This window comes from Phyllostomus discolor, chromosome 10 (assembly GCF_004126475.2).
Source record: "Phyllostomus discolor isolate MPI-MPIP mPhyDis1 chromosome 10, mPhyDis1.pri.v3, whole genome shotgun sequence".
Taxonomy (NCBI): Eukaryota; Metazoa; Chordata; class Mammalia; order Chiroptera; family Phyllostomidae; genus Phyllostomus; species Phyllostomus discolor.
This window is the reverse complement of record NC_040912.2, coordinates 40,999,149-41,016,630: the sequence shown is the minus strand read 5'-3', so window position 1 is coordinate 41,016,630 and position 17,482 is coordinate 40,999,149. Positions and strand designations below refer to the sequence as shown.

The 17,482-nt window shown below is 36.6% G+C and overlaps 1 protein-coding gene across 1 annotated transcript in view; it reads right to left on the bottom strand.

Moving 5' to 3' along the window:
- The window catches only part of SEMA3C (semaphorin 3C), a 173,700-nt gene that overhangs the window by 91,459 nt on the left and 64,759 nt on the right, over window positions 1–17,482 (bottom strand). Inside the window, exon 3 of the mRNA XM_028525801.2 lies at window positions 25–185. Within this exon, the coding sequence (XP_028381602.1) occupies window positions 25–185 (161 nt within the window). The remainder of the gene's footprint in view (window positions 1–24; window positions 186–17,482) is intronic.

The window sequence follows — 17,482 nt, the reverse complement described above, 5'->3', positions numbered from 1 at the left end:
CCCTCATGAAAGTATTAAACTTACACTCAAAGCTTCTTGACTTATATTGTTAATATTCAAGGAAAGAACGTGATCTTTGCTGCCCACATATATCCGGTCCTGATCTTCATCCATTAATAATATCCTATAGTCTAAGGGGTGGTGGGAGAGGCTGAAGTATTCAGACGTCTTGGTTTCTCGGAGCTCTGAAATAGTGAACAACACAGTGAAAGTAGAGCCCTGTATCTTGGTTCTATGTATTATTTTAATAAGATTTATCTTACAGAAAAACTTGCCAAAAAAGTAAAGGTGCATATTCTTCCTAAAATAATAAATTAATTTTAAAGTAGAGGTGTGTCAGTGGATATTTTTATTTAATGCTTCTGAAGTAAAACATAAATCAATAAATTCAGTGTTAAAGTTTACGGTGATGATATTTGATTACAAAATTATTCACATTTTGCAAGAATCTCAATTCAGTTTTAATTTTGGCTGTCATCAACTCAAGACTAGTGAAAACAGATTAACCAAAGCAACAACAACAACAACAACAACAACAACACACAGTAACATAGCAGATTGAACAACAAAAAAGCCCAGTGAACAAACAAACAATGGCACTGTGAATATCTTCCATGTCTGTCCTAATGTTTTATTGTTGGACTCACTACATCATTTTAGGATTATTATCTACTCTAAATATTTACCTTAATTCTTCAACATAATTCTTGCCAGTTTAACATATTTTTCTATAAATTACTTGAAAAGAAACCTATTTTTCCCATTAGACCTCATTCAGAAGGCAATGCCATTTCAACATTTATGTATATATTACAAGGAAAAATAATGAACTGTCAGTTGTTCTGAGTTTTTGGATTTCAATTTGTCAGTAATCAGTGACTCATGTTCTTTTAACTTGTTTTACCTAAAATATATGCCTGTATACCTGAACTTTGAAGATAATGAATACACTATGACAATACAGAAATCAGTAACAGTTATAGCAGATTCAATTTTCTTCCCAGTCTTCTTAAGGGTTTTGTACAACTTAAGACTTTTCCATTCAAATAGTTCAGGTTTTCTTTGTTCTTTAGATTATGACAATAAGAGAGTGAAAAATTGTACAAGAGTTTGCTGTCTGGGATTACTGTTTCAATGATGAACTGTTTCTTTTAGTCATTGAGTCACAACTACCTTTCTAGAAATTCTGATAGGGCTGCGATTTGACTTAAACCAAAACTGGAAATTGTAAGAATTCTTGTAGGAGGCCATGGATTACATTCTGTGAGCGTGTGGGCCACATCTCCTATGTGAAGATGGAGAAGTCACATACTTAACCTGTTTTCGAGGCACACTAGTTCAGAAGGTCTGCCATAACATCCTTCAGGGAGTTTTATATCTAGCCGATAACCTGCAAATGCTATGAGCTTAACATAGTGATTGTGAAGCCAGGCTGTAAGTCAACTTCCTACGGCATTGCACAAGTCACCTAACTTCTCTGTGCCATAATTTCCTCATTTTTAAGAAACAACAATAAGTACCTTCTGCCAAGAGTTTTCATAAAAATTGATTGATTTTATACATGTAAACATTTGAATGATCAACAGAGAAAGCACTCAATAAACTCTAATTATTACTGTTAGTATTATCAAATTTCAATCATTAGTTGTAAGAAGGAGATATAGAATTAGATAAAAATATATATTGTCCTACTTTTTCCTTTTGTTTTTCAATTTAAGGATCTAGATCCCTAAACTTACCAACATGTGGCCTTAAAATATGTGCTCTAATATTCTTGCCATATGATGATAAAATACAGAACTTTTTATGTGAAAGGAATTATTAAAAAGTTAGAAAAAATGTTTCAGAAGAATCTTGAGAAGTCAATCACAAAAATACACAAGAACAAAAGATGTTGAAAGATCATTGAAACGAGAGAGACTAGACCACAGATCTCTGGAAGTAGGGGGTTTGAGCTGTTGAGCGCTGTGCAGGCGTGCCAGCCCAGTTACTGAGCCTTGCCAGGTAACACACACAGGTGATGCAGTTGGCGGTGGTTGTGCCACTGGCCCAGAAACTGGAAAAGCTTCCTTCAGGAGGAGAGCTGGAAAGTGTGGTGGCATGTCATCAGGAAAAATGTCAGCCCCTGCTAGACCAGAAGTTATTACTGAAATAGGAAAAAAATCCAAGAGCTCAGAACAGGAGAGTGAATGTAAAATCTAACAAATGTCTCTCAAAAGCTGGATAAGTCACAGGTTTCCTTGACTTTGCCTAAAGATCCAGGGTATTTTTAAAAACTTGTTTTTCATCCTATTGAGCAGGTTCATGCTTGTGTAATTTTTCCCTAAAGCATCAGGTAGGTTATAACTTACAGTACATAGCAGATATTCACTAAATACTTCTTTAATAAATGACTCTCCAGTAAAATACATAGACTAAAGAAGTAAAATGTAACTAAGTTCAAGGCCTGGGGACCAACCACTGCGGTCAGAATCCTGGCCCTGCTATTTCATTTCTATGTGTCCTTGGCAACTGTCTTTATCCCTCTGCTCCAGTGTCTTCATTAGTAAGGTCAGGATGGTAACAATACCTACATCATAGAGGTGTTGTGAGGTACAATTGTTAATACACATCAAATGCTTTAAAGAGTGCCTGTTCTCAAATGACACAGGTTATCTGCTATTATATCTTGGCACAAGGCATCAAGCTTCTGCCAGCAAGATAAGAATAATAATTCCTTACACAGGGAGAAAATATGGAGGACTAAATCTCCTGACTTATATTTATTAATATATTTAATATTTCATTTATTTTACATGTAGAATAATCTATTCAAATTATTTGAACAAGAGAGTAAAATAATGAAGTCTGTTTCAAAGGAAGTAATTTTTTTTTCTGTGTGCAGGGCAATTTTGGAGTTTGTGAGACTGGAAAACTATGAGATGCTGTTATAGATATGATGTTGATAAAGACCTGATATGCTAGAAGTGAAAAGAAAGAGTTGATGTGAGGAACACTTAAAAGATTAGAAATGATTTTATATGAAGTTGGCTTGGGGGTAAATGGAAGATATAAACGTCCACCCCCAAAGCTGTAAACAAAAAAGAGGAGAAATATATGAACATGACTTTACTATATTCAGGGAATGCAAAATTTCCTTGGTAGAGAGATTACTTGAGTGTTGACAGTTTACATTTAAATCAAAGCAGACCTATCCTATGAACATGTAAAATTAGATGACCAATTTGCCATAAAAATATCAAGTCTGCAGTAGAAATTTCCAATTCTTCTCATGAATTATATGAAGCCCTGAGAGTAAGTAGATTGGTCTAAAGACCTATCTGAAGTCCTTATCTGAAATGAAAAGCAAAGCATAGAGATCCATTGATTGTTAGATCCAAAGATGGAAGCTCTGCAATTGAACCTGAAAGTGAGTCATGACGTAGAGGCAACAATGTGATATTGTGGAGAGATTACAAATTTGATCCAGATAATTCTGAGTTGAGATCCCAGCTTCATCACTTACTAAGTACGTTACTTTAAGAAAGCTACTTCACTTTTCCCAGTTTCAATTTCCTCCTCTATACATTGGTTGTATTAAAAGATGTCTCAAAGGTGGCCCACCAGCACACAGTGGAGGATCAGTGTGTGCTCCCCTCAGCGGGAGACACACTGTTGACCCTTTGTCTCACAACATCACCCTTTCCTCCCTTGTCGACAGAGCTGGTCTGGGCTCTGTAGCCAGTGAATGGTTTAAATGTGGCCCTGTGACCAGTTACAGTTAGTAAGATTTAAAGAGAAGCCTTCTGCAAGGGTATAGAAGAGGTTTCCAGGGTTTTAAAAAGGGGCACAAAAAAAGAGGTGTTTTTTTTCTACCTCTGGATATTGGTATGTAAGCATATTGTACTTGTAGCAGTTGTAGCTACCTAGCAGAAACTTAGAAGAAAGCTCAGTTCTTTAAGAAATCATTTAGGCTCTGAATTAACACTTGAACTGCTCTACAACTGGACTACTTCTGTTATAGAGCATTAAAAAAAAACCTTGCATTTCTTAGAAACTTTGAATTGAAGTTGTCATTTTCTTTTCCTGAAACCCTTACTAACTGATACATCTTTGGGTGTTCACAGTTCCCAATTACCATCTTCTCACCCATTCTACCATGATTTGGTTACTTTGGGCATTTAAAAAAATACTTACTTTTTCTTTTTTCCTTTTCTTTCTAATCTATAATGAAGTAAAATGAAGAGTGTGATCTTAGCAGAGGAAATAGCCTCAGCTGAAGTTTACTTGCAAGTAACAAACAATTGCAGTTCTCCTCTTTATCTGTTTCATTGGAAAATAATCAATTTCTTGAATTAATTCAAATACTACAGGGGACAATAACTGCATTAATTTAAGACCTTTCTGGTCCAGGGATTTTTATCTATTTTTCTGAGCCATAAAGCTATCTTCAAATTTAATTACCTTCAGCTCATTGACAGTTGACAGCTGTTAACCAAGGAAGATTTACTTTAGAAGTGCCCCTGTTGGAGGCCTAGAAGCCAAAGCTATTTAGTTAAAATGCTACTTAAATTGCTGTTAGTTAGCCATAATTGAACTTTGGGGCTTGGGAAAAGAAACAAAACATTTTTTAAGAATTAAGAGATGAGTTCAAAGCATTGAGAATTTTTATCTCTCTATAAAAAGAAGGACTAAAGAATCCAGCATTTGAGTTTGTAGATCCAACTTAAGTCAATGAATGAGTCAATGATTTGGATGTGGTTAGAGAAAATGACTGATTTAATGATGTGGCCACAGTGAGAGAAGGAAATCCCAATGACTGGTTTCCCATCTAGACAAGTGAAAAGACTGGTGCTGGGCTACAGTGCTTTAAATGTTAGTGATGATGTCAAATTTTTTACAGCATTGGAAGTACAACTAGTTGTGTTGTTTCTCAGGACATGCTCAGCTGATCAGAAGGGACTTTGGCTGAGAGTATGTGGTATTAGAAAATGTAGTGGCCCCCAAAGGGCAGTGTAAGTCTCTAAGTCCTTGGGAAAATCTCCTGGTAAACATGATTAAAAAAATACTGCATGCTTCTATCCTGAAATCTACATTTTTGTAGACTTCTATGATGGAAAATTACTGCAATGCTTCCCATGCCAATGATCCCTGAGGGAAAATCTGCAGCTCAACATGCTTACCTGAAATTCATGTATTGACATGGACTTTTCTTTGTGATAGAAATTATTGTGAGCCTTGAGAATTTAACCAAACTAGAAGAACAATACATTTTCCCAAAACATAGCAATATAAGCTTTGGGGTCCAACTGAAGATAGTCAATAAGTTGCTGTAGCAATTACAACGTAGTTTAATAAATAGTCATATATGTTGTCTGTAAATTGCTCTTTATCCCTAACCACATTAAGAACTAACCTTTGTCCTCTGTTAAATAAGTCAGTGATCTTAATTTTTGAGGTGACTTAAATCAAAAGAATTCATTCACATGCTCAGAAAAGTGATCTTGGTGAAAGAAGGTGAAGAGCCTAGGGTTCTCTTTTTATGAATTATATATATATATATATATATATATGTATATGTGTGTGTGTGTGTGTGTGTGTGTGTGTGTGTGTATCAGACTACTGAGAAGGGGAGCTCATTTGCTCTGAATACTAAATTATCTTTAGCCTTTTATAAATTTGAAAAATAGATAAAAGATTACTTGATTGAAAACTCCCAGTGGTCTCTCTATTAGAAAATATTCAATAGTAACTCATTAATGTTTAAAATTCATGATGTGCTATTAATTTATGTATTCAATACACATTTATTGAGCTCTTATCACAGCAGGCTAGATACTTTGCTCAACTAAGAGGACACAAATATGAATATACCAAGACTTTATGACAATTCCACATCTTACCTTACTTTCTGTTACAGTCATGCTTTATTTAGTAATGGAGATAAGTTCTGAGGAATTAGCTTTTAGGTGATTTTGCCATTCTTATACAAACTAGACGGTAAAGCCTATTCCACATATGGCTATATGGTATATAGCCTAGTGCTCCTAGGCTACAAACCTGTACAATAGATTACTGTACAGAATACTGTAGGCAACTGTAATATGATAGCATCTGTGAATCTAAACAGAAAAGACACAGTAAAAGCTGTACAAACCCACTCACAAATACTGCTGGTGCAAGGGGAGGGCTGAGGAGGCAGGCACCCTGGGAGGGAGAATAGATGTCAGGAGGGAGGGAGAAAGAAAGACAAAGGAGGACAAGAAGGGGAGAGAAAGGGAGAGCTGAGGTCCAAACAGACCCAGGGAGGTAAAGCTTGAGATGAGAAATAATGCAAGGGAGAAGGGGAGGAGAGGGAGGATAGAAAAGGAGGGAAGGAAGGGAGAGAGGAAGGAAGAGAAATGATTTTGCACATAGGACTGCATGTGCATGTGATGAGTGTGTATGTGGACCCAACCTTTTCTTTCAAAATCACAAAGATTTGTTTATAATCCATTATAATCTTAAGAGAATACTGAGATATATGGTATATCTTAGACTGAAACTTCCACCATTAAGTGTCACACGACTGCATTCTGTTTGCCCAGACCCCCCCATGAAGTTCTCAACAGGACCCTCAGCTCTCTCTCTCAGACAGAATGTGCATCTACAGATTTCAAAATTAATCCTTAGGATATCTTTTATTTTAGTCATATCACTACCCACTGAATAATTTCCTCTTCTGGATGTCTTATCTCAGAAGAATTTTAAGTAGGGTGTGCTGAAACAACCCATCCTCTCCTTGAGGCTCACTATTTTCAAACTGGGTTAAAAACTGAACTTCACCTGACTTTTAGGGCAAACAGGCACATAAAAACAAGAGCAATGAAACTTTGAGAGACTGAAACAACAGCTCCTAATTCCTAAGGCAAAGAGAGCCCAGACGGCATGCTGTTAAAACCATATTTGCTAAAAAAATATATAGTTCCAAATATCTACCGCTTGTGGGGTTTACAGTAGGAGTAACTGTTCTAAGTACTTTATAAAATTATATTATTTCATTTATTGTCAAAGCTTTGGTGTTAGGCCTTAACATTATTCCTGTGCTACACGTGAAGGAAATCAAATTCAGCTCATTTGAACAACACAACAAAGATCACACAGTAATGCCAGAAGGAAGTGGCTAGATCCAGGATTCAAAGCAAAGTGAGTTTCTCAATCTGTGAGCTCAGTTGGACAAGACAACTTCTATACTTAATTGCTGGGTTTCTACCATGTTCTTTCCCTGCACATGAGTCTATGCTGTGTCAAATGTAGCATAAAAGTGCCCGAGCCTTTCAAATTTTCTTTGTTAGCTTGTGGGCTGAGGCAATGAGGTTAAGGAGACTACATTCCAACAACTTAAAGATAAAATTCTCAGAGATGCTGTTCTCACTAAACCGTCATAACAAGTCTGAAAAGGGCTACACGAGTATGAGATCGGAGAGTTGGGCACAGCTTCATGGGCGAGGTAAAAGGTTCCACTTTTCTATGTTTTTTCATGGACATATACAATCAGTGAGGTGGAAGCCAAATGCCAAATGGATGAAAGAAAGAATAAGGAAAACAGTTCTATTTAGTGAGTCTGGCCAGGGAAAGGCGACAGTGAACACAGAAGGTACCTGCCAGGCACTGCGTCAGAAGGAAAATTAGCCTCTCCGCAGAAGCTTAGAAGAAGGATGAGTTTCATCCTGCAGTACCCCAGAGAGCCCCATTTGTGGCTGTCTTCCCAGCAAACAGTGCCGCCTTTGCACTCAGAAGATTCATGGCTTGGATGTTAGATAATCACTCTACTTTAGGGCTCCCTTGTCTTGTCTCGGACGGCTTTTCACTATTTTTAGAACAAAATTTGAAGTTCTTAACATAGTCTTTAAGGCCTGCCATGATCCAATTTGAGATGAGCTGATCAGAAAATCTCAATCAATACCGGAATATTTGCTTATTTTCTTTGTGTTCTCACCCGTCTGGTTTTCTTTTCACATCTTCAAACTACCTGCCTTCCTCATTTCTGCCTCAGGGCCTTTGTGCATGTTATTTCTCCTGCTGAAAGAATTCTTCCTGCTTCTAACTCCTACTCACAACTTCAATGTAATTTAAATCCGACTGCTTCATAAAAAGACTTCCTTGATTCTCTAGATGAGGTCAGCTCTCAGGTCTGCTGATACTTGCTCAATTTCCCTTTGTGGTTTTCTCTTCTCTTAAAGACTGTCTGCAAGTGGAAGATCATTTGAAATGGCCTAAAATGCCGTAGATGTGACAGTGGGGAAATACCCTGCATGACTTGCTAAGACCCACTCTCCCTTCTGTGAAGTTTTGCAGTTGAACTGTCTCTGAATATGAGATGAAGTTTTTTGTTCATTCTACCTTTTTTCTGCTATATTGTTTTATAATTTTTTAATCTTGGTAAGTTAAAAATTATGAGCATGATCCAATAAAATGAGAAAAAATGCTATCAAGTTTCAAAAATGGGGGCATTTATGATAATACTTTACTTCTATTAAAAGATGAAGTGGGGAGCCCTAGTTTGGAATTAGCCACCTGGGGATGAAGTTCTGTGGTCATCATTTGCTGATACAGGACTTTGTTCTCCCCTTCCTGCCATCACTCCCTTCTACCCTCCATCCTCCCTTTAGATTTTCAATCTATAAAACAAAAGGAAGAATGAGATTATGTATTAACCAGAATGACTGCTAATGTTCCCTGCAGCAATAAAAGTGTCCATGAAAATAATTCCTCTTCCATAGTTTATAAGTATTATCTACTGTCACAGAATATCTGTAAAGCTACTACAATCCTCCACATTACTATAAACCTGATAGGAAGAAAGGGTCTGTTTAAAAATGTACCTTAGAAATATGACCACAGTAACATAACTGTGTCTTTTCTGGGAACAAAAAATTGAAGCTAAGCTAAAAACTAGTTTTTCTGTCCCCATACCTGAAATTATTCTATTTGTGTTGTGTGGTTCAATAAACTAGACAATTACAAATTCTAACTCCCATCCTCTAAACTCACCTGGGAGGCCGGAAAGCAGGCATCAGAAATGTCTGGTACCAGTGTTTGCAAAGCACCTTGTGAGAGAAGTGGTGCTGGATGCTATCTCAGAGTATGAATGATATACAACTGGGGAATACAGCTAAAATGTCTTGAGAGTCTCAGAAGTGGAAGGAAGTAACTTCTGGAAAGTAGAACTAAATCTGAACCTATTGCTAAGCTGTAGAGGACGGCATGGGTGAGTGTCCCTACTGTCAGGAAGGCCTCGGTTTCAGATTGTCCATTTGACATGTAAAGAAGGGAAATATACTTGTAGAGGAGAAAACACTTCACCTGAGATCTCCAGAGCTCTTGGCATTTCTGGAAAAGTTGCTTTGGGGCAAAGTGATCAAAACAGTATGTCAAAGGTGAGAACAGTAGTTCCAAGGCTGTCAGCAAAATAAAAGAAGAAACGTAACAGAAAGGCCAAAAAAAGGAGGCAGATATAATAACAATTGGAGCTTGAGAATGGAATGGTGTAAATGAGTGTACTTCTACTAAATATAATATTTGCAGTCATTACAATTGTTTACATAGAGATTTGAACATATGAAAAACATTTTCTCAGGTTGTTATGTTTTAATAATAAGCTATATTCCGTATGAAAGCAGTTGTTAAAATTTATTCACAGAAAATAAGCTAGGAGGAAACATTTTAAAATATTAATACTAAAAGTCCGTGGGTAGTAAGACATAGAAACTTAAAGACAGGGAGACAGTACCTCAGACCAACACATGTGCAGTGGGCAGAGTGAAGGGCTGAAGCTGTTATGCTGCATGATGCTGGCAAAGCCCTGGAACCCCAAGTACAATAGACTCCACACCCCACTGTGAAATAACTTCAAAGTAACTGCACTAAACCATTACTTGGAAAGATCCTTACAGTAGCACTTAACACTTGTCTATCACACAATTTATACTATTTGTTGATTTTCCATGCTTTCGATAAAACTTGCATACATTGTGGCTTCCAGTAGAAACTTCTACTCAGAGCACTTGATTATAGCAAGAGTTGTAGAAAAGTCCACGTGCTGAGTAAAAGCCTCTTGTGCCATTTCTCCCCCATAAAGTTTTCTGACACTTCATTCCACATTTTCTTTACAATGTAAAGATTACATTTTATTTAATATAACAGGCTCTACACAAATTAAAATATTCTTTGAGCAGTATATATTTACTCATTCATTCAACAGATAGTATATGAGCCAGAAACCAGGTAAAAAGATGAAAATTCTCGGTCTCTCCCCTCAGAATAGACAGTCTAGAATGGAGGCACACACATAACTGCAGTACGGGAAGATGACTCGGGAAGTTAAGGGAACATTAAAGAAGGGAGATAACTCAGGAAGTTTTCCTGGAAATAAGAGGAAAATCTTAGACAGAAGGAAGTGCTTGACCTGATTTCAATATTCAACAAATGTTAGTTGAGCCATTCTATTGAACTAATAATCACAGTAATAAATGTGCAACGTATTGTAAAAGGCAGGGTAAGAGTTCAAGACAAGGGCAGCTGCTCCATCCACATCAGGGGTCAGAAAAAGCTTCTGTGAGGAAGTGTCACATAAGCTGTGACTCGAGGGATAAATATGAGTTAAAGAGATATATACACTTTCCAGGGAGTGGAAAGGGCTTGTGCAGAGATCCTTATGTGGAAGATTCAAGGATGATTAGTTTCATAGTTGATAAAGACACGGATTTGAGTGATCTTTCCTCAGCAGCAGAAGTCAACCAACATGCAAAAATGCAAACTTTCTAAACTGCACACAAGCCACATGCAAGAGTTCAGACTCCTCGTATCACAAACCAAAGTGGCTGGATTTTTCCACAGTTGCCTGAAGTGCCAGCAAAAAATTATGAGAAAGGGCATGGTATCACTTACAAATTTTTAGCAAGAATTCTGCTAATGACACAATCTCAAGGGTGTTATTTTATGATACAGCAGTAAGTGAATAAAGTAGAATAAAATATTTGTATAACTAAACTATAAGATGTCTGTAAAAGAATAAGTATGAATAGACAAAAATCTTGGAAAAATTCAACTCAACATTCTCCTTCACAATGTGTTCAAATAAAAGTAACAGTTGGATAATACTGATGGCTCCATTCAATATTCTGTCAGTTATAAAACTTATAATTACTCTTTAACCAAGAATCAGGCAGTGCAAACTTTCTCGACAGGCCTTTATGGCTTAAGTATAGTCTCATACAGGAATCTGTTGCACTGCACCTAACCAAATGCTGAACTAGACAAGAAAAGAAATATCAATGATCACTAACTGAAAATCAGCTATATATTGCCAATATTTTTTGATCATGGGATTCTCTTGCAAAGACGGGAGGCCACCCACAACTTTCAGTAAGACAGACTATTTGGAATTTAACCCTGTTCCCCCCAGCAACCACAATTCTTGAACTCTGCTTTTGCTTAATACATTCTTAAACCCCTTTTCATTTGCACACAGGACAAATATAATAAACTATATACCATAAAATCTCAAATCTAAAGAACCAGGCTTTATGTGCAAAGCAATACAGAGATGTTTTCTTAAAGAGACAGCTATTTTATCTAAACATTTTTTAAGTCAACATAACTCATTGTTTAGCCTAGTTATGGCATTTGGCTTCAAAACAAAGAAGCAAGTTTGGGGAAGTGTAGGGGAGAGTGGAGACATGTTCATTTTACTTGAAGCACTTCGTCAGTTGTTCAATGCAGAAGCCCCCTTTTGTTCATTTTTCTTGTCTCTCTCTCCCCTCACATTGTCTAAACTACAAGGTCAGTGACTGCCCTGCTCAGCTGCTGGAGAGGAGATTTAAACAGAGCCATCGGAGTGTGCCTCTCTACATAGTATTAGAGCTTCACTTTGATTCTTTCAAGAGAAACACAAAGGATCCAGCCATGTTTTCTACAGTTTTGGAAAGCCCAAGATTCATCCTATATACAATGGCTTTCAATGCATATGCAAGCCATTTTTCTTCTTCTTTTTTTTATCCTGGGTTGGGAAACCATTTGTTTCCAAATATCACATGATGATATTTTAAGATGGAGTGGCTGCAGCAACACTCAATCTTTCAAATGGGGACATCAGTGCTGCACATTTCTGCTCTTTCTCTGGAAACATAATATTTATCATTCCTGCATGTACTTCAAGGAGAATAGCAGAATATGAACTCAAAGCTTACTTATTTTACAAAATGCTATCGCCTTCTTGAGGTAAGCATTTGCCAAGACTTTCTGTAATATATCAGGGTAAAATAAAATCTTTTGGTGGAAACACAGTGTACCTAAAAGAGGAAGTGACATGCTATTAGGAACCGAAGTTTGACCTGAGTATTAACAGCTCCCAGTTGCCTTTTTAACATGGAAGGAAGTTTCATCCTACTGATTTATAGCCATATTAATCCTTGAATCTCAAAAAAGCAAAACATACTTTATGAGGCAAAATGACAAGTGTAGATAGTTTGGATGGTGTTACTTGAGGATTTCATATTACACAATTTAAGTGACTTAGCAAGATTAACTTAAATCAAACAAGCCACTTTATGCCCTAAATCCCAGAGAACAGATAACAGGTTTCTAGTTAGGAATTTGCTTTTGGTTTCTCTTCATCAAAGAGGCATGAAAGTTGTATTTCCCTAATTTTAAAACTTTGTAAACTTTCTTACTTATAATATTAAATGTAAAAATAGCCAAGATTGTCTTTTAATATCCAAATAAAAATCAATTTAAGCTAGTACAGTTCAAGTTCAAAAATCATTTTCACCCAACATTTACAGGTAATTAAAATGAAACTTTGTGGCTGATTTTTAACCTAATGAATTACTCTGGAATATAGTCTAGTGTTTGAAGGCAGAGAGATTTATGCTCAAATCTGGGTACTGCATCTAACTAGCTATGTGGCTTTAGGCAAATTACTTAAATTATTAATGTCTAAGTTCCCTTACCTGGATGATGGAAATAATACCTTTCTCATGACACAATTATGCTAATTAAAGAGAAAATCAGTGCAAAGCTCCTGGAGAGTAGCGGCTATTGCTCATAATTTTTAGTTTCCATGTCAAGATGGGCACTTCAGTTTTAAATAGGATGTCTGCACACTGTCATAGCTTTAGGGCATCACTCTGCAGTTGTTTGCTGAGCTAATCCTGCTAAATAAAGTCTGTTGAACTGATGTCTCATTTGTATTGAAATACAGTCTAGGTACCAATAAAAATAGTTAATGATGTTTTAAAATACTAGCAAGAAATAATTTTTATTTCAAACACAAAAGAATACAACTCTCCTCAATCTTTATCCCTCCTGCCTCTCTTAAATTAACACTTATACTTTCTAATAGTTCTTGAGAATATAAAGTACCTATCAATTTACTAAGATAGTAAGTTAATCTCATACCAATCCTATGCACTATATCCTATTGTTTTCTGCTTTAAGAATATGAAAAAAACTGAAGCGGAATCTTGGATAACATTCCCTAGTTTTGAATGTAAGTCTGTGTGACCCCAAGTTCATGCTCTCAAGCCCTTTGTGGAGTACGAGAACACATTCGGCGGGAGGACTTGGTCTCCTTCACTTTTCCCTGAGTGTAACAGTGGTTTTCAAAGGTGAACACACATAAGAAATATGTGAATTTCTTATTAAAAACAAAAATGCCTACAAATAAAAATAGTTCTTTCCAGAAACACTTACTCAAAAGGCCTTCTCAAATCTGTTTGCTGAACACACCAACCTTGCTGCAGTAGCAGGGCAGCTGCTGAGGAAATTAACTTGGGCTGCCTCCTTCTTAGGATTCGGATCTCAACTGGCACCTCATCCAGGAGGACATCCTCATCCCCTTCTCTAGCAGAGCCCCTCCCTATTATTCCCCACGTCATCACCCAATTTTATGATCATGAAGGCTTTAGCATTGATTTTGGATTTAAGGCTAAAATTTACTTTAAATATGCAATTTGGGGTAGAATGAATATCAATGTGTGATTAGTAGAATGGTTTTTTAAAATATATACATTGATGTGTCAATTTTGATATTGGATTTTATTTGAAACCATCTGACAAAAATTTCAAGGTCCTACAAAAGATGGACTTGTTTTTCTTTAGAAAGTCTTGTAAAGATAAAAGATTATACATTTATACTTTTGCCCAATTCTTCTCTTTCTACAAAAAAATGTAGTCTCAAAAATGTACGAGATGGAAACAGGGAGAGGGACCGAAGCCCTATACACAGCTGTAACACTTGTGTACAAAAGCTTTCTCCCCAGTTTTTGGTACAGGTGAGCCCTAACTTGTACTTAAACATGATCCAAAAATTCATAAGCAAGTCAATAATTTGATGTTTGAAACTAACTTTTCCTTTTCAAAAGAACATTATAAGTTGTCCTGAGACCCATTTTCCCTGCACAACCCTAGCTGACTATCATGTTGCTATCATTAATGATGATATTGAATCAAATGTTTGTCCAATTTTACTTTCTAAATTTTACATAAATTATCATTTATCTTCATTACAGTCCTACAAGGTCTGTAGTGGTTCATAGCATGGGCCCTGGGGCCAGAGTAAGCACTCTACTTGCCACTTAGTCCTTGTGTTATCTAGCAATGTTACTTAATTCCTTGGAGCCTCAGTTTACTAATCCATGAAATGGAGATAATATTATCTATCTCATGGTTTGTTGTTAAGTAAGGTAATATATTAAAGCAGTTAGAGTGGTTATAGGCATATTATATTGCACAGAACATATTATCTATTATCATTATTCCTATTTTCAAAAATTAATGGTAATATTCCTCGGAGAGGTCAGACATCTTTCTCAAGGTCATGCAATTAAAAATGACCAAAGGGAGAAAACTGAAATTAGGTCTTTCTGGCTCTAGCACCACTGTCCTTTCTGATACACCACACCATCTTTCTTTATCGTCAGGACCCACCCAACCATCAATGGACCACCTTTTTGAGAAATGTATGTAATGTGTTAATTTAGCACATTGTTGAAGTGATAGTCAACATATATAACACAGCCACCATGAAAATATCCCTCTAAATCTATCTGATTTGTGGAAACATATTTCTCTTTTTCAGAGAGTTTAATTCCCTCTCTAATGGAGAAGCAGAACTTTCCAAATGAATTCAAAACTCAGAATGTAAAACAGATCAGTGAGAAACAGCTTTTGTTGAATCTCCAGTAGGAGCTCCCAAACTTTGTCCAGCTTCTCTCCCTTCACTGTGTACAAAGTGCAGCCACACCCCTCTGCTTTTCATTCCCAGTCTACAAGGGATTCCTGGTCCCTACTGTTCCCTCTCAGAAATGGAAAACTACTGTGAGTCAAAAGCTGCCAGGAAGTTTGAAAATGGAGACAAAAGCTCATCATTTCTGAGGATACTAGAAATTTGACTACACTCTCTGTGGCATCTAGAGATCTCTTTGAACATACATTAGCTGGATATCACTAATCTAACTGCTGTGGAGAATACCATAAAAATTAAAAAATAAAAGATGTCTCCAGAAGCCTACACTCTTGCAGGATAGACATACTATGTTTATGGTAATACAATGCATGTGGTATGTTTATGGTAATATAATACAAGGCAGTATAAGATAACTGCTCTTAAGAGAGGTATGGAATGGCACTGGCCTCCATCATCAAACCTATAAAACAGGAAATCATTCTCAAGTCCTTCCTCACAGGCAATCAATAAGTTGCTGATTCTTACTGATTTACCTCTAAACTGTCTCTCAAGATATGAACTTCTTCTGCATCCCACACAAACATCACCCTTTAATTCTAGACACTTGTCATCTCTGCCTGGATAATTGCCAGAGCTAGATAACTGCCCTTCCCGCCTGCAGTCTTTTCCTTTGTTCAAACACTTAGGGGATGTTGTGGAAACACAGGCTCTGTGCTGTGGCGGCAGTCTGTGTGTGGGGAGCTGGGGATCCAAAGACTCTCACCCTACCTACCCTACAGTCAGGTGGAATTCTCTTACAGCTTCATGCTTCTACCTGAGTTAACTACCATCCAGAAGCTCAGCGTGACCATGTCTTTTACACACACACTTCTGTCACACTTTAAATCTATGTAGTCAATTCCTGTTTCCTAAACTGCTAGTTCGGTGCTTGTTAGAAGCCATAGGGCACTTTAAGAATCTAGCAAATGTTATGGACTTTCTTTTCCTCAAAAATTATACTGATGATAATAATGATAAAATACTTATGCAACTTTAGAGTGTCACTGATACTCTAGAATTCATTCAACTCTCCCTCCATATTTGATGAGTGGGTCCATGCCCCCCACAATAAATGTCCCAACTATGAGGACAATTCCATGCCTACAAGTAGGTCAAGAAGTGGCCTTCAGGACCTTTTACTTATTTCTTCAGCCCCAACACCTGATGTTTCCTGCAATACAGCTGCAGTACAGCTACAGCTGCAGTACAGCTACACCTGCAATGTCTAAAATCATCTTACTACCTCATGCTTCTCAGCTATGTTCATACTAGTCTTTGCCTTACCTGTGTTGCTAACTTTTCCATGTTTTTAATTCTTAACCAGTAATATAATTTCTGTTGTCTTTCACAATTCACACTTTCTCCTGTGAGAAATGAAAATAAGGACTTAATCTTTATTAATATACTATTTTACTGGCACTGAGATGTGTTTTAATTTTATAAATGCAATTTTTGCACTATGAGCTTTACATATGTATTTGTAAATAAATATTTATATTTCTTTAAAAATCTATTATTTATTTTAGAAACTTCTAGGATACATTAAAAAGACTGGAAGACTGTACCTATTCAATGAAAATTGTTTAAGTTGATGGGCAAAGTCTTCAATTTTCAACCTAATTGTGGTTGAAAAAATTAAAAAAAAAACAGAAGAGACTAGTTGTTGTTTTTCCCCCTTTTCTGAAAGTAGTAAGAACAAATTCAGCTGGCATCCTCATTTTGCTTGTGGAGCATTTAGGACAGTGAATTAACAATGCAATTTGTCAGAAAGGCTTCTAATACCAAGCAACCTATACTTGGCTTCCTGAGGCAGCAGGCGTGAGAGCCTCTGTGACTGTAAACAGCAAGGTGGTGGTGTGGAAAGCATTCACTAGACAGAGAGCCAGTAGCAGAAATACAACAACAATCTCTTTCTTATAGCCACCTTTCTACTCTTGAGCATATTGTCTCACTTAGCCTTGATGTTCACATCTGTAAATAAAAGGTTTGAACTAAATACCAATAAGATCCTGTCTAGTATTGTTCTTTTCCACTTTAAAATTTTATAAAAGTACCCTGTACTCCTACCCCTACATAAACTGAAATCTTCCCAATTTTATCTATAATTTACTCTTGCTTCTTTCCTGATATTATTTCCATTGCTCAACATGCAACTAATCCTCACGTCTATGAAGTTGGTGCATAATTTCTGAACAGTGGTTAAGCACATATACCTAAAAACATTTTGGCTTGCAT